General features: G+C 39.8%; 1 protein-coding gene across 1 annotated transcript; it reads right to left on the bottom strand.

The window, feature by feature from the left end:
* Positions 1 to 2,371: 2,371 nt before the first annotated feature.
* MMP1 (matrix metallopeptidase 1) lies at positions 2,372 to 9,723 on the bottom strand (the record flags this gene model as incomplete). Its single annotated transcript, XM_082659837.1, has 10 exons — positions 2,372 to 2,481; positions 2,663 to 2,766; positions 3,298 to 3,460; positions 4,950 to 5,083; positions 7,179 to 7,296; positions 7,431 to 7,586; positions 8,315 to 8,440; positions 8,682 to 8,830; positions 8,924 to 9,168; positions 9,616 to 9,723. 10 exons carry the CDS (start codon positions 9,721 to 9,723, stop codon positions 2,372 to 2,374), a joined length of 1,413 nt encoding a protein of 470 aa, XP_082515963.1.
* Positions 9,724 to 21,380: the final 11,657 nt, after the last annotated feature.

Genomic DNA, 21,380 nt, shown 5'->3' with positions numbered 1-21,380 from the left:
GCTGGATGGAACATCAACAGAAAAGATGGAAAAACCTAGAGAAGGAAGCAAGAAACACACTGCACAGACCCAACGAGAACAGCTACTAGTTTAGAAGCTGGTTTAGAACCTGTACAAAGCCAGTCACCACTGCTGTGTCAGGGATAAAAGAAAGATGAGGCCAAGGAAGAATCTGAAGAGTGTCTGATAATCTCTATGACTCAGCAATTGCACTCCAGTATATAATCAACAGAAATGCCTACATATGTGCAACATTATTTATAAAAGCCCCCAAATGGTAACAACACAAAGCCCATTACCAGTGGATAAATAATGTTCAACACAATAAGGTAGATACAAAATAATACACAGTTGTTCTAATTTAGTTAAAAAATAGGTGAATTTAATCTAAGGTATTAGAGGTCAGCATAGTGGTTACTCTGGGAGATAGAGAATATAGAGAGAATGCTGTTGGTACTGTCCCCAGATCCCCCTCGGCATCCTCATGGATACTGCAAGTGTTGACTGCTACAACTTCCAGTTGTCCCCTGTTACTTTGCCAAATGGGATCATCTTGCCTGGGAGCAATGCTCCTCTCCCCAAAACAGACCTCAACTGATAACTGATTGACACAGAGGTGCAAAAGTCTAGTTCCTTTGCCTCAAGGTGGGACTCACTGTAATTCAGTTTTTGCTCCAGAGCTCCTTGTTCATAAGATCAAAGCAAGCTCTGTCTGAGATCACATTCTTTAGCTTTTTCCCTGTTCTAAACTATGTCCCCCACTCCTCTTCTCCTGAGAGCACTCCTCCCACAATGACAACACCAAAGAATTCCTGTTTCAGACTCTTATTCTGAAGAACTAAGCTAAGAAAGAGTTGAGCAGTGATGGGATCATGTGAGGGATACATACTCTCTTGTGAGATGTCTCTTGCATCTTTGGTTAAGCCACAAAAAAGGCTTATTGGTTTGACTCAGTATTTGAAATGAATATAAGATCCTACACATCAATGGCCAGATGTTGGATCCTATAAATTGGTAATTTGAAAGGAAGACTTTTTTGAGAGCCCTCATCATAAACAGCTGTCATATCAGTATCAGATTGACAGCAGTGTCATCCCTGCATCTGGTGGTAGTAGGACAACCTTATCTCCAGAGATAGGGATGCAGGACTGAATATACAAACCTTGTTACTGTTTTAGTTTACTACCCCAAGCCCAAACTCTCTTTAGATTCTTCACCAATTAACTTTCTTCATCTTCTCAGTTCCTCACAAATTTATTGTTTCTTTATCTAAAAAGTATAAAAGCTGCCTGCTTTAGCCAATCCTTAGGTCTCATTTCTATGATACCTCCATGTGCATGAATTAAATTAACTTTCTTTTTCTTCTGTTAATCTGTCTTGTGTCAACTTTATTATTAGTTCAGCCACAAGAGCTCAAAACGGGTAAGGGAGATATATCCCCCTCCCTGACACTGGTAATGTTTTGTTTACTGAGCTGGGTGAGAATTACGTGGGGTTGTTAATTTTGTGATAACTCATTGACATGAACATTTATGATATGTGCACTTTTCTGCATTTATGTTATACTTTAATATAAAAATGTTTAATGGAGAGAGAGATTTGTCCAAAGGGAAGGTTACACTGCTGTCCAAATTCTTGAGTTGAGAACTGCCTGCCTCAGAATCATGAATAACTCAAAAAATATTCTCAAGACTCTCTGTGTATTTGGAAAGTCTGAAAACACTCTGAGCACTCTCTGAGCTACTCAGAAAATTCATAGGGCTTGGAAGCTACCCACAGGACTCCTACCTCCATTAACATCCTCCCAAATTAGGCATGATAAACCAGATAATGTTTGTCTGGAAAAACTGGGTTACACAGCTTTAACAAAATCTAAAATCTTAGTGGCTTAACACAATGAAAGTTTATTTCTTAAGCAAAATCTACTGAGGTTTAGGGTAACTGTTCAGAGTGTTGGCCCAGGAATTCAGGCTTCTTCAACCTTGTTGAAATTCTCTCAAGATGTGCTTTTACAATCATCATAGCGCTGGAGAAGTTTGCACCAGCAATCCAATGATTCCATCTGGAAGTGATATTGGTCACTTCTGGGCACAATCCACTGGCCAGGACTATCCAAATGTGACTGCCTATTCCTTCCTTCCACATCTGCAGAGAATTGAACTGTGGAGCCATGAATTTGACCTTATTTGTGGAACTAAATTATAGCAGTACATAAAACATTACATTCTAAGTCATAAAAATTATGCAGAATGGGGTATAAATAAGATTATACTTCATAACTCTGTATTTTATTTAAATATATGTCTCTTCAGGAAAGCACCTTCCTTGGACTCCTGAAATATATTTTTCTGTTTAACTTTTTAACAGGTGGTCAATTTTTTCTGCAGTTGAACCAGCTATTAGCTTTTTGGAGAGTCAAAATTCTCTTAGTTTTGGTATCAAATTTGTATTGCCTTGTTCCATGGAAGAAATAGAAAAATCCTAGAAATAAAACAAAAGAGACTTATTACCTTATACAAGTGATTTCTAGGTTTAACTTTAATTCTTCAAAAATCCAAGTCATTTGTGAGAATAAATATTTTTGGTATTTTCTGTTCCAAATAACAATACTGATGCTATTCCATGGCAACAAAATAGAGGAAATATGTATATATTCACCTACCGTTTTTCTGGAAAACAGCATCAACTTTGCTGCCAATTCCAGGAAAATCTTCTGCTATCATTTTGGGATAACCTGCATCCATGGATTGTTTATATTCATCATACCTGGTAAAAAAATAATTAGAAGTGTCAGAACTATTTGTTAAATGTGTAGCCTTCACAAAACCATTACAGGGAATTCACCAGCAAGAATGTAATAAGACCTTTTAATTCCATAGGTCATGTGTAAAAATAGGAAGTGGGACGATGTGAGGTAGGATGTTGGGTGCTCTAGAAGATTTATAAGTTCCCTCTGAACTCCAACATCTAATTCTACTTCTCCAGTAGGTGCTATTAATGTCAAATGCAGTGAAAGATAAGTTCCTGTTGGCTACAGCAGCCCTATGAAGATGAATGCCCTCCTTTTCACATCTTCGTTTTCAAATTCAGGTCCACATTCTCCCTGGATCTCTGGGACAGGAATTGCGTGATGATTATTGGTCAACCAACTTGGAAGCTGGACAAGCTACAGCCATTCCCAGAAAAGGCAGCTAGCCAAGGCACTATGAGACTCATTTTTATATATGTTTCAATTTAGTAACTTCTCTCTATGTAGAAAGAATAGATACCCTACCATTTTCTGTACCCAGTCTTTACCTCCAGCATTTGTTAGCAACAAAGAAGTACGTTTTCCCAGTATCTTCATCAGAAACAGCAGCGTCGATGTTCTTCACAGTCCTAGGGAAACCAAAGGATCTGTAGATGTACTTGGGGTATCCGTATAACACATCTTGCCCCTTGACAGCCCAGTACTTATTACCTGCAAATCAAGGAACAAGATGAAAACACTTGCCCAGGGCACCAGTAGACAGTAAGTGGATTTCCAGCTAAATGCTTAGTCTCGTGTGCTAGAAGAGTATCCTGACTGCACATTAGAATCATCTAGGGAGATTTTTTTTTTTAAATATCGTTGTTGGTATCCTACCCCATACCAATTAAATCAGTATTTTTCTTTAATTTCCTAGACAAGTCTAACATGTAGCAAGCTTTGAGAATGACTGGTTTGTGGAGTTGGGGGCTTCCTTCCAAAGCCAGATGTTCAAATGACTACAGAGTTCATCGTGCCACCTCAGTGAAAGAAACCTCAGTTCTCCAGGTTGCCCATGGGTTGTGGAAGTTCACACCAAGGGTATTCTAAAGGCCAGAGTGTTGTAATGACTCACAATCTGTAATGACTAGCAACCCAGGGTAGAAATCATTGCACCTGACTACAGTTCCAAGTACTTGAATTTAGGCTGTGTCCAGATTCTGCATATTTAGACTTAGTAAACTCCATGTCATATAAAACTGGTCTTACGTCTTGTAGCCAGGCTTGTACTTTTCGCTCAAGTATCCTTATTTATCTCTCAGGAAAAACCAGTCTGAAACTTTGTGTATCTAAAATCTCATTTAATTTCATTATATAAGGGCTAGAAAGCCCGTTTCAAAGTTTTTTGCCCATCTGAACTGTATTGAGTTCTTTGCCTTGAGTGTGTGACTGGGTCAGGTGTCTTAATGTTTGTCTGCACTATGCCAAACATACATTTGGAGAAATACTGATGTTTGGCATGGTGTCTTCAAAGTCAGGAGCTGATCACTGGAGCATGTTTCATTCTGATAGAATCAAAGAAGTTTACCCCATTCTATTCATGGTAGTTCAGGACTTCTCACACTTTAATGTACGTACGAATTGCCTGGCAATCTTGTTAAACTTCGAGAAGGTCTGGAATAGGATCTGACAATATGGATGAACTTTGTCAGTATTATGGTTAAGTGAGACTCTGAATTTCTAACAGACCCCAGGACAGTGTCAGTGCTGCTGGTCTGAAGACCATACTCTGACATCAAGGATGCAGCACCCCCATCTGGCTGCCCTGTGGGGCCTCCTCTCTCAGGAGAGTTATTAGTATAAAATAGGCTCTAGGAAACCATCCAACTCAAATGTTTCTGTTCCATCTTCTCAGTTTTACTCCTGAGCACCCCAAGAATGTGGAGAGGGTTTAAAATACATAAACAGTTTGCACAGAAAACAGCTACATAAGTCTACATTCACGAACAGGCCATAAAATATGTATCTCCAGTCATATGCTATTCACTTAAAATTTATTCAGACATGCACCATGCAATTCTTAACTAAAGTGATAGACTCCCATTGATTTGCTAGATTTTCCTAAGTCTATGGAAATAAAGTAGCTAGTAGTCTCATATATCAGCCCAAAAGCAGAAGAAACTTTAATGCATAAAAACTGAAAGATAATTGGAAACATTACCTTTGAAAAACCGAACTTCATCTCTATCGGCAACCTCATAAGCAGCCTGAAGTCCATTTGGCAGATGGGGCCAGAAAACAGAAATGAAATTGAGCTCAGCTTCTGGGTAGAAGGGATTTGTGCGCATGTAGAACCTGATTTGAAAGAAGGAAAAATGTTTTTATCTAATCCATAGCAAGCTCTGGCTGTCATTCAGGTCCTTCTATTGCTGGCACTAGTAGTGTGCTCATAAATGTTTAACATCTGGCTCTCCACGATGGGGCTGGGGAGGAGTCCTGGTTTGTAGCATTTGCTTATTTTCATGGTGGAAATATTACAACCACTGCAAATCAAGAGATTTGCGGTGGTGCACCACTGTATAGCGTTTCCACTCTACGGATACATTAGGCATAAACTGCCTCAGGAACATAAATAAATAGTAAAATGCAGCAAAACAATTACAAAGGGATGAATTCTGATTACTTTTATTACCTTTGGTTTAAATACAATTGTAAGTTGTATAATTTAACTCTAAAGTTAATAATTTAACTTTTAATAATGCGGTTTAACAACCAGCTTGCAAAATTCTCGAAATGTAACAATCATCTTTGGCAAGCACACCAGGGCCTAGGACACAGCACTAACATCCTACATTTAGCGCACACTTTACCTACATCATGCCCTACCTCACAAATATCCTACAAGAGAACATTGCTTTCATCTCACAGATTAGCAATTGAGGTCAGGGAGGCGAAGGGAGGTGTCCAAGGCCATGCAACTGTTAAGAGGCAAAGGTTAACTTTAAACTCAGATCTAGCAGCTACTCCCTTTGTCTTCCTTTGGTTGGTGGTTTACAAAGTTGACTGGGGTAACGACAAAGCATAGACTGTCACATGGGCCGACAGAAGAGTTTTCCCAATTCCAGGCCACAGGGAAGACTCTGGCCTTGGAAGTCAAATCTGACTTCTCGATCCAGTCCTGCCTCTGCCTGGCTGTGAGACCCTGGGCAAGTCAGTTACTATTACTGTTTCTAGACTTAACCTTCTGTGGCTTCATGACCTGGTGACATTTAAATGATCTCAGTGTCCTTTCAGTTCTTGCAAATCCTAGACTTTTTCCTGTTCTTTGGAGTCATCCTTCAAATACTTGCTTTGATAAGCACATCCTGCTATATTGACAGCTTTCCTTTAAAACCAAGTCTTTCCTAGCACTCCCCAGCACTGAGCCACACCCTGTATGGTTTATATCCATCCTTATCTTTTATACTCAGAAATAGTAAAGCACAGGATGGGAAGCATTAGGAGCCAATACACTGCTTTCTGGGGTAGATATGATCACAAAGTGGTAAAACAGTTCCAGTGACACTCCAAGAAGAGAGGTGAGGAGAAGGGAGCCTTTAGAGCATCCTTACTTTCTATGTGCGGCAGACTGTATTATTCAGAAAATGACTGTATTATTATTTTGCCTTGTCCTTTAGGAATCAGAACTGTATGCAGAGCAGGTCTATTCCTTGTGTGTGAGGGGACCTTAGCCTTCCTGAGGCCACACACTGCTGAGGGAGTTCTAGGATCCTCCTCTGAGGAGGGAAGCACATTGTGACTGCCCATATCCCCTGACCCTCAACAGACAGGGTCCTCATGAATTCTCGGGGATTCTCCCTGCAATGGCTCCTATCTTTCTTTGCCCCCTCCCAGGGTAAAGGGGTGGAGACAGAGTCCTATTATGACCACAGGCTTTGGAAGGGCTGTCTTTTCCAGGATGATACTTAAAAGGGGTCTACACAATCCTTCTCAGCATGATGGTGCTATGAAAAGGACTGATTTCTCCTAATAAAATACTGACATACTTATCATTCTAAAGAGTGACAAAAATGAGAAGAGGCCTGGAGTAGAGGTCAGAAGACCAATTACCGCTTTGTTGCCAAGAAACTCTGTGCCCTGAAGGATCTCTTTCCTTCTCTCTGCTTTACTTTACTGATCTGTAAAATGGAATTATATTTACTGATTTTCTACTTCAATGGTAATTTTTATGAGAATCAAATGACAGAATACATGCTGGGGAAAAGGTTGTTATAAGTTCATTATGTTGTGCAAGAGCAAGCAATTGTTTACACTCAACTATAATTATAATAATGTATGTAAACAAATGTAAGATAAACAATGTGTGAAGCATAGTAGTGGCCCATATGTACCCATAGCAGTGAGTCCTGTTATTACACATACATAACACAAAGAAGAACTGATGTCTTACCTGTCTTTAAAGAACATCAATTCTCCCCGGATTGTAGTTATAGCATCAAAAGTTAGCTTACTATCACACACTTGTGGGGTTTGCGGGCCAATTGGCTGAGTGGGATTTTGGGAAGGTCCTAAAGGAACAAGAGATCTGGAGTTAGTTCCACCTGGCTTTGGAAAACTACATAACCAATGAAAGCTTCTTAAAGGATAAAGCCAATGGCTGTTCTAATGACCCCTTGTCTATAATGTTTTTCTTTATACTCACCATAGATGGCCTGGATCCCACTGATGTCATCCTGAGATAGCTGAACATCACCACTGAAGATGTAGTTGGGGTACATCAAAGCCCCAATGTCAGTAGAATGAGCAAGTCCAAGGGAATGGCCCAATTCATGAGCTGCCACACGATACAAGTTATAATCTAAAATGGATAATAAACCCATTTGCAATTATTTGAAATATTTTCAGTTTTGAGACATTTAATTAAGAAGTAATCTATAACTCTAAAGGATTAATGTTCTTATTTTCTCAATAGCTTTTTGAAATGTATAAAATAATTTTCTGAAGGTAAGAAGAATGCATTTATTAATAGTGAAGAGACGAGTTAAAGCCTAAACTCTATGATTACAATTAAAAAGCAAATTCAGCCAACCAAGAGTCTAGCACAGATTAGTCAGTCTTGTCAGTGGCTAGATGGCACATATTATTTCACAGAGAAGAAATAGTCTTCTATTAACACATTTTTTTTCCTATTTACAGATTGATACATGTTTAATGCTGGAAATTTTGGAAAATATATACAACCTCTCTTCTCTTGATTTCCACATATCTTACTAACATTATTACACTTTGGTGTCTTCTTCCAATAAAAAAGATTCTATGTAGATGCCCACAAGGAAAACATTAAGATTTTCAACATTTACTTACTAGAAATTTCAGAGTAGCCTATTTGTAGCCAATAAGATGTTCTTACTAACAGAAATAATTCTTCTCTTACATTTTCTAAATGCACCATTAATTTTCTAAGTGGTAGCAGAAAAATGCATACTTTTTTAATGCATTCTTTCAGTTAAGTCAACCAATATTACAATGAACCAAGAAAGTGGGTGGGGGGAGAAGGGTTGAGAGAGGCAAGATGAGCTGACTTACCTCTGAAATTGTTGGTCCACCTTTCATCTTCATCAAAATGGATATCCCCTCCGATATGTGGGCCTGGTTGAAAAGCATGAGCGAGGTTTCCACCCGGTCCATCAAAGGGAGAATTGTCACGATGATCTGCAAGAAACAAAATTCAACAAAAGTTCCTCTTGGTTCTTACTTAGGCTAACCCAGGAGAGTAAGCATTAGCTTTGCTAAGAGGCCAACAGATTTGCAGCAAATGCAATATAGTTTTCATTCTTAAGTCCATAAAATAAACACTTTTCTCAAACAAGGAGATCTAGTTGCAAAGCTGAAGAGATTCAAAGGCAGGGGGAAGTTAAGGTGAGAATACTTTCATGCTACAAGAAGAGCTTACCTCCCCTGACAAAGGATATCATTATGTCTGCTTGACCCTCAGAGACCTTGGTGAAGCTCAAGGGTGACACACTGCTCCAGAGTTGAAAGGCTTTCTCAATGGCATGGTCCACAGCTGCTCTTGACAGATCTGGTGTGTAGTTTTCAATCCTTCAAAGGAAATAAAATACAGACACATCGGATTTCATTTCTGATGGCTCTGATGGGAAATAGCATTCCCACTCTGGTGCTCAGTCTAATTACCTGTAGGTCAGGTGTGTGTCCTCCCACCGCGGGCTCCCCTGAGTAAGAACAAACTGAGCCATGTCAGGCACCCCACATCTGGGCTGCTTCATCACATTCAGGGTTTCAGCATCTGGTTTCCCTGTCACCTTCAGCCCAAAGAACTTTTGCATTTGCTTTAGTTTTTCAACTACTGGGTCATTGTTTCTCTGTCTTTCAACTTGCTTCGCATCACTCTTCAGGTTGTAGTAGTTTTCCAGGTATTTCTGATGAAAGATAAAATTATTGAAACACTGGATGGGAAATCTTTCTAATTTTTCTAAATATTGACAGTATAAAGTTATAGCTGAAACACAGAACTACTTTTAAAATTGTGTTTAGATTGCATGGTCCTTATTATTCTTATTATTTGTGGAAACTGTAATTTTGGAGTAGAAATTTCCCTACCATTAGTTATTATGAAGTCAGAATTATAATTTGTAGAGACAAATTTGCATATTGTTCTTTTAGTTCCCTATCATTTCTAACTGGAAAAGGAGAGTCTATGCATGGATAGATACATTTTTGGGGATAGTGCCCTTTCTGACAAAAATTTATCTTTGTAGGGCATCCATCCTTAAATAAACTCTATTATACTGCTGTTACTCTGTTATACTGTGGGAAAATGTAAATAAAGGCTTTTGCATTTGGGGCATGTGAAATTCAGCATTTACCTGCACTGTCTCCACATCTTGCTCTTGTGTTTCTGAAGTCGCTGCTGGGAAGCTGTGAGACCCCACGCCCCAGAGAAGCAGCAGCAGCAGCAAAGGCAGTCTGGGCATGCTGGCCTCTGTCTTCCTTCTCAGCTTAAGGAATCTGATGGCTCCCACCTCTCTGCTGCTCCAATGTCTCAACTAGGAAGTTCCGTCTATATATATAGGGTTCTGGCACTTCCAGAAAGCCAGAGGCTGTCTGACTCACATTTCATAACATCCTCTTGATTATCAGTGAATAATCTGAGCAATCATCACAAATGGTGACTCCAAGCATATTATTTGAGATTGTTCGGTGTTGCAAGCTTATGATTAACATTAAATAGAACATGGGCAAAGGAGACACATCCAAAATGTAAACAGTTGTTTTCTTCAATTCATTTCTATCCTGTTTGAGAAAGACGTTATTATATCTGCAGATCACAGAGTACTCCACAGACTTTTTAAAAAATAGACTTTGGTACTTGATCCTGCTGGTCATAAAGTGCTCTGGGTTATACACACACCCTTCTCCCCAAGCAGAGGACAGAATTGCTGACATCCATGCCCTATGGCTGTTCATCACCTGTACTGACAGGCATTCATTTGGGGGTGGCTCTCCCAGGTTCAGTGGGGTTCCCTTCTACCTTTGCTAAGCTGCCTTGTACACTATTTTCTTAACACCATAGTTTCCCTTAATTTTCATTCAGGCCCAAGATTTGAGAACCTTGGCTTAGAAGGTCCCCGTCCACAGGTGGGGTATGAGGTAACTCCCCACCCTGTGTAGACACTGCCCAGCGGCATCATGGGACAAATAGGATCCTTCTCTGAAACCTGTCAGAATGTAGCAGGTGAGCCAGGGGCTAGCAAAAGACCAAGTATGAGTCTGAGGTCTTATTTTTAATCTTCCCCTCAATGTGAGCACATCTCTGCTCCCTGGGGCTAGGCAGCAATTATTTATTCTTTCATGTATGCATTCATTCATGTATTTATGCATTCATCTATTTCAAAGATCTTATTTAGCATCTTCTGTGCACCAATTATGATGGAATGGGGTTAATTAATAAAGAAACATCTTATGGGACACCTTAAGATGGCTTTAACAGAAGTCTGTATGAAGTTGCACAGATCAGTTTTACTGGAAAGTACTGGGATACGAGAGACTCTGGACCTGGTCTAGCCCTAGTTTTCTGACTTTCATTAATCCTTCTACCTCTGTCATGATTTTTGCCAAATCTTAGTGCCACCTCTAATATCATTTTTGTGTTTTTCTTTAAATTTACTCTAAAAGTTTTGCCTCATTATAAGCTATCATATCCATAAAATCATAGCTTAGTGGGTCATTATTTTTGTCTGCATATTAAAATAAATACATGGCTATGTAATGAAAAATGTATATTCATTCTTCAGGATCCACATTAAAGTGTCTTGGGGCCACCAGTGGTATCTGTTCCACTCTTGGTAAGGCAAGCTGGTCTAAATCTATAGCTTCCTTTACCCATGCCCCACCCGCCTTCAAAGAAAGAGTTTAAATGTGACATAAAGTTGAGAATCACTTGCCTGTGTTCTTCCACATTAGCACCTGATGGTGTCACCCACCTTCCCCATCATGTCAGGTTTGATTTCTCAGGACTTTTCTCACGTTACCAATTTCTGTTTTCCTCGAGACACTAAGAAATGCATCTTATGCATAAATCTTTCTTCAGTAGTGGTTGAATTGATGTGAAAGAGCTTATTTCCTCTTTAATCTTTAACCACGGGTTCCTCATCTGAGTGGAGTAACATGTGAGTTCATGGAGGTGAGAGGAATTGGAAGAAGCTCTCATGAAGATGAAATCTTCTCTTTCTCACAGGCATTAGATGGAGGGTGGGGACCAAAGAACACTGGCAATTAAAGACACTCCAGCACAGGCAAGGTATATACTGAAAGGAACTCTTTACATTAGAGGTTGAACACAGATTGTGTATTCAGTCAAAGGGTGGTTGACACACTTTGTTAGGGAATCTGGTCAATGTGACGTTGCCCCCAACTCCACTGGGGTCTGGAAAACAAGGGTCACTAGGTTAACGCAAGAGAACAACATTGTGACCATCTGGGATGGGGCCAGAAATTACGTAAGCATCACCCTGGAAGAGTCTCATAAACTGTTCAGTCTGGCAGGAGTCTATATCTTATGGTCTAGAAGTTTTCGAACCTTGTAAACTACTGTATCCTTTAAACAAAATCTCTTTTGGAAGACCAATTTGTAAACCAGATGATAGGAGAAGTGCTCTAATGAAAGGGGAAATGGGCTGCGAGACCCATCTATATCACTCCCAGCTTGCCCCCATCCCCCTTTCTTTAGCAAAGTTCTCAATTTCTAAGGAACAATGAGGGTTCAGTGCAGTGAATCTCAAAAACCATGGACCTAGTCCAGGACCTTGATTTTCCAGTTGAAACTAAAGGACAGAGTAGTTGCCTACAGATCTGGGGTCACACCTTTGCAGGGATGGGAGGATAAGGGTGGGGGAAAAGAGGAGACAGAGCCTGGACTAACACCTTTTTCTCATGGTCTGAGTCCAGATCTCTCGACTTAAATGCTCTAAGTCTTTTGTTACAACTTCAGATATGCTGACATGGATTGGAAACTGGATACCTAAAATAGCTTTTTGTTAAATTTCTTCCTAAAATAACAAAGAATTTTAAGTTAAGTTTTGTTTAAAGCCTCAAAGATTCACATGGTCCTAAATCTTGAAATTTCAAGTTAGGTATTTATACCAGAACACGTTAACTCCCAGGCTCGTGCTTGTGAGTGATCTATTTGAGAGTGAAAAAGAAAACACAAAAATCTAGAACAAAAAGCTGGTGATTCAATCCTACCAAAATCCTAGTAATGCTTGCACTGAGTATAGTTTCCAAGAAACTCAAAACGTGTTAAAATTGTATTGCTCTTCACATCTGAATGTTTTTTCCTCTGGGAGCTTCTTCTTTCCCCATAATCCCCTTTTGGATGTACTTTTGTGGAAATTATCCTGCTACCCTTTTCCCTCTGGGAGAATGACAGGCTTAAGAGGGCTCTCAGAAGTATGGAGTGTCAACTGACTCCTATTTCCAAACAGGCAAATTATTTCCATGCTGGCTGCTTTGTGGAAAGACTCAAATGTGTTTGTATTTTTCCATATTAAATTCAATCTTGGAATTTCAATTTTGCTTCATATTTTTTATGCTTGGAAATTCAACCCTTTTTAACTTTTTATTTTATGTTGGAATATAGTTGATTAACAGTGTTGTGTTAGTTTCAGGTGTACAGCAAAGTGATTCAGTTTTTAATTTTATAATTCAATTTGATTGTCAGATATTTTTTCTTTCTTTTCTTTTTACTTTTTTTCTTTTTTTTTTGGTCCTACAGGTCTTGAAATGGCCTTTAGCCAGAAGCTTTAAATATTTAATGCTGCTTTGTTTTCGGAGTAACATGAGGGAAAGATCTATCCAACCCAATATATTTTCCCTACATACGGCCACATGGTGGCTTTTTGGATAACCACTGTGTGCCAGATGCTTAACAGACACTTTGCGCCTTTGGTTACTTCAGTCCTCGTGGTTACCCTCCAGGTAAAAATGATGGACACAGCAGCACTAAGTCATTTACTGACATGTGTCTGTGGAACTCCAGTCCACCTCCTAGCAGTCTTCATGGTGCTCTTGTGAGGAGACATGACACACACACTCTGGATATAGAAACTTTGCCTCCCTAACAGAGATAATGTTGTGAGATGCTAGGTTGTCTAATGTCATGTGATGTCTACAATAATGTCTCTGTGCCACCACCCTGCCCCTCAGAGCTGAAAGTATCTTCCTTTTAAAGCTACCACTCAATAACATTTACTTCTTTGCCAAAATTAATAAAATTGTAGCCTATAGTTACTTCCTCAGCATAGTAGGTATTTACAAATGATTATTGAATGAACGAATAAATAAATGAATGAATGAATAAATAGATACTAAATGATACAAATAAAAGGGCATTTCTTGGAAGGCTCAATTGTCTGCAAAAAGTCTCATACTCATGGTTAGATTTTTATTTATTTCATTCTCCTAAGATTAAAATTATTTAAAATATCATAGGCAAAATCTGGACATATCCATTCAGTGGAGATTTTGAATGAAGCACTGCACATTTAGTTTTGGCTATTTGTATGTCATGCTATAGCCATTTATTCACCGATTATTTTGAGCATTTTAATTTGTTTGCCAATAATACTTCTCCATCTAAATATTTTATTAAACAGTCTGGAAAATGCTCATCAGGAACACATTCTTGAGAGTAGCCTACAGACTTTTGCAGCTGTAGCACTCCTCTAAGGAAGTTCAAATCAAGTGTCCTGCAGGGGATAAGTACTGCTTGTACCATGGCTCAGCCCAGACATGTTGGAACCATTCTCTCCCAGCACTCAAGTCTGTGATATGGATTTGAGATGTGTGAGGCAGCTCAGGACACCTCTATGAGATTTTAATGATGAGACAATGCCCAGACCATGACTCGCTTGCTTGTTTGGGAGTCTCTGATGTATACACCTTTGCTGCCTTCAGAACTTTTTTCTATTATTATTTTTCTTTTGAAAAAGTAAAATGTTCACTAAGCTCACTAGCTTTTTATTCATTTCTTTTTAATTCTCAACTACTCATGCCCCAATTATAATTTATTGCGATGACAGCTGAGTCAGTCAACACTTATAAGTGCTGAGCAAGAGAAATAGCATTTAACATTTAGTGAGCCCTCAATGACTTCAGTGGTTTACATTACCTACCAAGGCAAATACCAATTATAACACTCAGAACCTGCCATGTTTAAAAATGACTGAAAATGACTTCTGAGCTTCACTTCCCACTCTTCCAAAAAAACTGAATTACATTATTTCTCAAATGTGTCTTGAAACTTGTTCCCCTACCTTGTCATACTTCTTATTCCCCTCTATTTCTACTTAATACAATTCTACCTATTCTTCAAAGTCCAGTTTAAATGTTACTTCATTCACAAAGTTTTCTCTTTCCTTGCTCTGTGAGATAGTTCTACTATGAATTTTCATAGAACATTATACTTCCTTAAAGCACTTTTCATATTTTCCTCACCTTGACTTCACTCTCTTAAAGGAAGGTAATTTGTTGAAAGGAGAGAAGGTGTTTTACCTGTGTTTATGTTCTTGACCTTTTTCCAGGGCTTACTGGATTTACACAAATTTGGTTGATATGGAAAATTGTAGGTTAAATTCAATATAATAGAAAAAGTGGCACATTAACAATTTTTGAGAGTGTTTCTTCTTTCAGAAAGAGTTCTTTTAATTGGCAAACCTAAAAGGAATCAGAGTCACTAAGAGGGCTGAAATGGTTAAACCCAAGGAATCATAATGAACTCTGCAAAATTATAATTATCAGGTTGCTATCGTATACGTGGACAAGAACACATTAGTTAACCATTTCCCTGACTTTTGTATAAAAAATTGAATGCATATAGACTTAATTTACTCCCATTTATTTAACACATATGGTATAGAAGGCAGCAGGCTACATGCTAGGAATTGCAAAAAAAATTAGACACCAATTTTGCTCTAGGGGATTAATTCCCTCATGACATAGATGCAGCCTGATATTGTATAAATGATCATTTCTTCAAGTATCTGTTAAAATCTTAGGTGTAATTTGTATTATACCAAGGAACATTTATGTAGGCACATACCTCGACAATTAGTATGGAAGACAAAAGGAAAAATAAGATTAAAATACAAGTATATACTTTCCAGTCAATTTATCCAGAAATTTATTAATGGCTAAAACTAATTAAGTCAAAGTCTCCTTTTGCTACTCATATAAGCATGCCTCTTTTATTTCTGATACCTTTTAGCACTGACAAGAAATCTTGTTGGCATAAGGAACATCCACTGGCCTTATTGGAAATGTGAGTGGAGAGGCACTTAAGGGACCTGTGGTTGGACAGTTGGCTGGAGTATCTTTTTTTTTTTTTTTTTTTTTTTGCGGTACGCGGGCCTCTCACTGTTGTGGCCTCTCCTGTTGCGGAGCACAGGCTCTGGACACGCAGGCTCAGCGGCCATGGCTCACGGGCCCAGCCACTCCGTGGCATGTGAGATCCTCCTGGACCAGGGCACGAACCCGTGTCCCCTGCATCTGCAGGCGGACTCTCAACCACTGCGCCACCAGGGAAGCCCTGGAGTATCTTTTAATAAGCTCTCTTGGAGGGTCTTCTGCTGAGCCCTGGGAGCTGATGAAAGTGAAGGGCTCTCAAGCCATCCATACACCAAAACATAAGTATGTATTAGTTAGGTTTCATTCATTCATTTATTCATTCATTCATTCTATATTTATTTATTTACCAAATAAATCACATATAACTAGAACATTTTCTGCCGCAGAAAATGCTAAGGAAGAGTTAACTTTATTGTTTTTATTATTATCTGTCCTTCACCAATTAAATTCAATGTAATGTAAAGTACAGAAGTAGCCATAGCCATAGTCTGTCACTTCTAACGAGATTCTGTGGGGGTCTGGGCATGGCATGGATTCTATACAGAAGCTCACAAAAGACAGTGCCCTCCCCTTAGGCACAAGCCGGTTTCTCTCCATGGTATAGGAAAAAGAAACTAGGTTCCCAGGTCACACAGCTTTCAAAAGGAGCAGGAGAATGTGTACGGATAGAACGAATGGGGCATAAGGGATTTTAGAGAAATATTCTTCAAGGATAGGAACCAGAACCCTTTAGAGGGATCTACCCTAAAATCTATACAATGAGGGCATAGGGCTATTTTCTTCCTTGGCCTTGGAGCTCAACCTGAGGTCATAGAAGCCCCTCAAGTCCCCTAGAGTCCTCTGTTTTTTATCTCTTCTCTGTTCTTTATCTCTCACAGGGCCTTCTGTCAAGGTTGTAAGGACAAATGTATACACATACTATACTGTTTTATGTAAGGGACTTGAGCATCCACAGATTTTAGCATCTGCAGGGAGTCCTGGAACCAATCACCTACAGATACTGAGGGACAACTGCACTCATTTACACTGAGGGATTAGCACAGTCTCTGTATAAAAAGGAACAAGTGTGTACTACATATTTTATATAAATATCCATAAATCTTCATGATTCAATATATGTAAATATCTATAGAACAGTACATACGTAAATATACTTAACACAGTGTCTGCAAAAGAATATGTATATATAGTTCTATAGAGAGTATATGTCACAAGATAGTATATTTAGATGTAAAATTGTGGTTTCTGTTCTATAGTTTCCTCTGACCTTGCCAAGAACTGTGTTCCCTAGTCTCAGATGTGCCTTCAGGACTACAATCAAAAGCTACTTGCTTGAAGGCAACATCTCTTTCCAACCTTGGGAAAACCTAAGATCATTTGAGAAGGTTATGCCAGGTGTCTTCAACTAAGAGGAGAAGGGAAAAAGATTTGAGGGAAGCATGAGAGAGAGGAGCAATTTCTTTAAACTGGAAAGTGGAACATTTGGGCAGTTCCCATCAGGCATAAAAACCCCTGCTCCTTTTCCAGCTCCTTGGAAGCTGCTGGTGTGGCGGTGAGGTGGGCCTAGGGAGTCTGGATCCCTTAGAACTGGATCCTTACACAGTGTAGATGAGGAAAAATTGAAACTCAGACATTATTTTCTCCAAGGCACCGAGAGGTGGCAGAGTGGAGCTTTAAGCTCAGAGCTGTCTGTTAGAAAGTCAGTGCATGGGAAGACCTTCAAGATGGTGGAGGAGTAAGATGTGGCGATTACCTTCCTCCCCACAAATACATCAAAAATACATCTACATGTGGAACAATTCCTATAGAACACCTACTGAAAGCTGGCAGAAGACCTCAGACTTCCCAAAAGGCAAGAAAATACCCATGTACCTGGGTAGAGCAAAAGAGAAAAGAAAAAATACACACAAAAGGATAGGGACAAGACCTGTACCTCTGGGAGGGAGCTGTGAAGGAGGAAAAGTTTTCCACATACTAGGAAGCCCCTTCACTGGTGGAGATGGGAGGTGGGTAGGGGCAAAGCTTCAGAGCCACGGAGGAGAGTGCAGAAACAGGGGTGCAGAGGGCAAAGTGGAGAGATTCCTGCACAGAGGATCAGTGATGACCAGCACTTGCCAGCCTGAGAGGCTTGTCTACTCACCCGCTGGGTTGGATGGGTGTTGGGAGCTGAGGCTCAGGCTTGGGAATTCAGATCCCAAGGAGATGACTGGGGTTGGCAGCATGAAGACAGCCGGAGGGGGCTAGTGCACCACAGCTAGTGGGGAGAGAGTCTGAGAAAAAGTCTGGACCAGCCTAATAGTCAAGAGACCATTGTTTCAGGATGCGCAAGAAGAGGGGATTCAGAACACCACCTAAATGAGCTACAGAGATGGGCACGAGCTACAGCTATCAGCTTGGACTCCAGAGATAGGCATGAGATGCTAAGGCTGCTGCTGCAGCCACCAAGAAGCCTGTGTGAAAGCACAGGTCACTATCCGCACCCCCCACCCCCCCCCAGGAACCTGTGCAGCCCACCACTGCCAGGGTCCCATGATCCAGGGACAAGTTCCCCAGGAGAACATGCAGTGCGTTCAGGCTGTTGCAACCTCATGCCAGCCTCTGCCACTGCAGGCTCACCCTGCATTCCAATTATAACTACCGTACCCCTCCCTTCCCCCCAGCATGAGTGCACAAGACCCCCTAATCAGCCGCTGCTTTAATGCCATCCTGTCTTGGTGGGAACAGATGTCTGAGGGAGACCTACAGGCAGAGGTGGGGCCAAAACCAAAGCTAAACCCCAGGAGTTGTGCAAACAAAGAAGAGAAAGGGAAATTTCTCTATGCAGCCTCAGGAGCAGCAGACTAAATCCCCACAATCAACTTGATTAGCCCTGCATTTAAAGAATACCCTGGATAGACAATGAATCACCCCAAAATTGAGGCAGTGGACCTTGGGAGCAACTGAAGACTTGGGATTTGCAGTCTGCAACTGATTTGTTTCTGATTTTTATGTTTATCTTAGTTTAGTGTTTAGCACTTGTTATCACTGGTGGATTTGTTTATTGGTTTGGTTGCTCTCTTCTTTTTATTATTATTTTTTAATAATTTATTTTTAAATTTATTATTCTTTCTTTCTTTCTTTTTTTTCTCCCTTTTCTTCTGAACCATATGCTGACAGGGCCTTAGTGCTCCAGCTGGGTGTCAGGCCTGAGCCTCTGAGGTGGGAGAGCTGAGTTCAGGACATTGGACCACCAGAGAACTTCCAGCACCTTGTAATATCAATTGGTGAGAGCTCTCCAAGAGATCTCTGTTCCAATGCTAATACCCAGCTCCACCCAACGGCCAGCAAGTTCCAGTTCTGGTTGCCCCATGCCAAACAAATAGCTACATAGGAACACAACCTCAACCATTAGCAGAGAGGCTGTCTAAAATCATACTAAGTTCACAGACACCCAAAAACACACCATTGGACAAGGCCCTGCCCACCAGAAAGACAAGACCAGCCCCACACACCAGAAAAAAGGCACCAGTCCCCTCCACCAGGAACTCTACAGAAGCCACTGAACCAACATCACCTGCTGGGGGAAGACACTAAAAGGAGCATGGGCTACAAACTTGCAGCCTGGGAAAAGGAGACCCCAAGCGCAGTAAGCTAAACAAAATGAGAAGACAGAGAAATATGCCACAGATGAAGGAGCAAGATAAAAACTAACCAGAACAAAAAAATAAAGAGGAAATAGGCAGTGTACATGAAAAATAATTCAGAGTAATGATAGTAAAGATGATCCAAAATCTTGGATATAGAATGAAATAAACACAAGGAATGTTTAACAAGGACCTAGAAGAACTAAAGAGCAAACAAACAATGATGAACAACACAATAAATTAAATTAAAAATTCTCTAGAAGGAATCAATAGCAGAATAACTGAGGCAGAAGATTGGATAAGTGACCTGAAATATAAAATAGTGGAAATAACTACCACAGAGCACAATAAAGAAAAAAGAATGAAAAGAATTGAGTACAGTCTCAGAGACATCTGGGACAACATTAAACACAGCAACATTCAAATTATAGGGGGCCCAGAAGAAGAAGAGAAAAAAGAAAGGGACAGAAAATATTTGAAGAGATTATACTTGAAAACTTCTCTAATATGAGAAATGAAATAGTCAGTCAAGTCCAGGAAGATGAGAGAGTCCCATACAGGATAAATCCAAGGAGAAACACGCCAAGACACATATTAATCAAACTACCAAAAAATAAATACAAAGAAAAATATAAAAGGAACAAGGGAAAATCAACAAATAACATACAAGGGAATCCACGTAAGGTTAACAGCTGATCTTTCAGCAGAAACTCTGCAAACCAGAAGGGAGTGGTGGGACATATATAAAGTGATGAAAGGGAAAAACCTACAACCAAGATTACTCTACCCAGCAAGGGTCTCATTCAGATTCGACGGAGAAACAAAAACCTTTACAGACAAGCAAAAGCTAAGAGAATTCACCACCACTTAAGCAGCTTTACAACAAACGTTAAAGGAACTTCTCTAGGCAGGAAACACAAGAGAAGGAAAAGACCTACAAAAATCAAACCCAAAACAATTAAGAAAATTGTAATAGGAACATAAATATCAATAATTCCCTTAAATGGAAATGGATTAAATGCCCCAACCAAAAGACATAGACTGGCTGAATGGACACAAAAACAGGACCCGAATATATGCTGTCTACACAAGACAGACTTAAGACCTAGGGACACATACTGGCTGAAAGTTAGGTGACAGAAAAAGATATTCCTTGCAAGTGGAAATCAAAAGAAAGCTGGAGTAGCATTACTCGTATCAGACAAAATTGACTTTAAAATAAAGACTATTACAAGAGACAAAGACGGACACTACTGAATGATCAAGGGATCAATCCAAAAAGAAGATATAACAATTGTAAATATTTATGCACCCAACATAGGAGCATCTCAATACATAAGGCAAATGCTAACGGTCATAAAAAGGGAAATCGACAGTAACAAAATCATTGTAGGGGAATTTAACACCCCACTTTCACCAATGAACAGATCATCCAAAATGAAAATAAATAAGGAAATACAAGCTTTAAATGATACATTAAACATGATGGACTTAATTGATATTTAGAAGACATTCCATCCAAAAAGAACAGAATACACTTTCTTCTCAAGTGTTCATGGAACATTCTCCAGGATAGATCATACCATGGGTCACAAATCAAGCCTTGGTAAGTTTAAGAAAATTGAAATTGTGTCAAGTATCTTTTCCGACCACAATGCCATGAGACTAGATATCAATTACAGGAAAAGATCTGTAAAAAATACAAACACATGGAGGCTAAACAATACACTACTAAATAACCAAGATATCAGTAAAGAAACCAAAGGGGTAATCAAAAATTACCTGGAGGGCTTCCCTGGTGGCACAGTGGTTGAGAGTCCACCTGCCAATGCAGGGGACATGGGTTCGTGACCCAGTCTGGGAAGATCCCACATGCCATGGGTGGCTATGCCCGTGAGCCATGGCCACTGAGCCTGTGCATCCGGAGCCTGTACTCTGCAATGGGAGAGGCCACAACAGTGAGAGGCCCACGTACTGCAAACAAACAAACAAAAAATTACCCAGAATAAAATGACAATGAATACACGAGGAACCAAAACCTATGGGATGCAGCAAAAGCAGTTCTAAGAGGGAATTTAATAGGAATAAAATCCTCCCTCAAGAAA

This window comes from Grampus griseus (genome assembly GCF_964374135.1).
Source record: "Grampus griseus genome assembly, chromosome: 8".
Classification (NCBI taxonomy): domain Eukaryota; kingdom Metazoa; phylum Chordata; class Mammalia; order Artiodactyla; family Delphinidae; genus Grampus; species Grampus griseus.
Note: the sequence above shows the minus strand (reverse complement) of the source record. Positions and strands in the feature narration are given on the sequence as shown.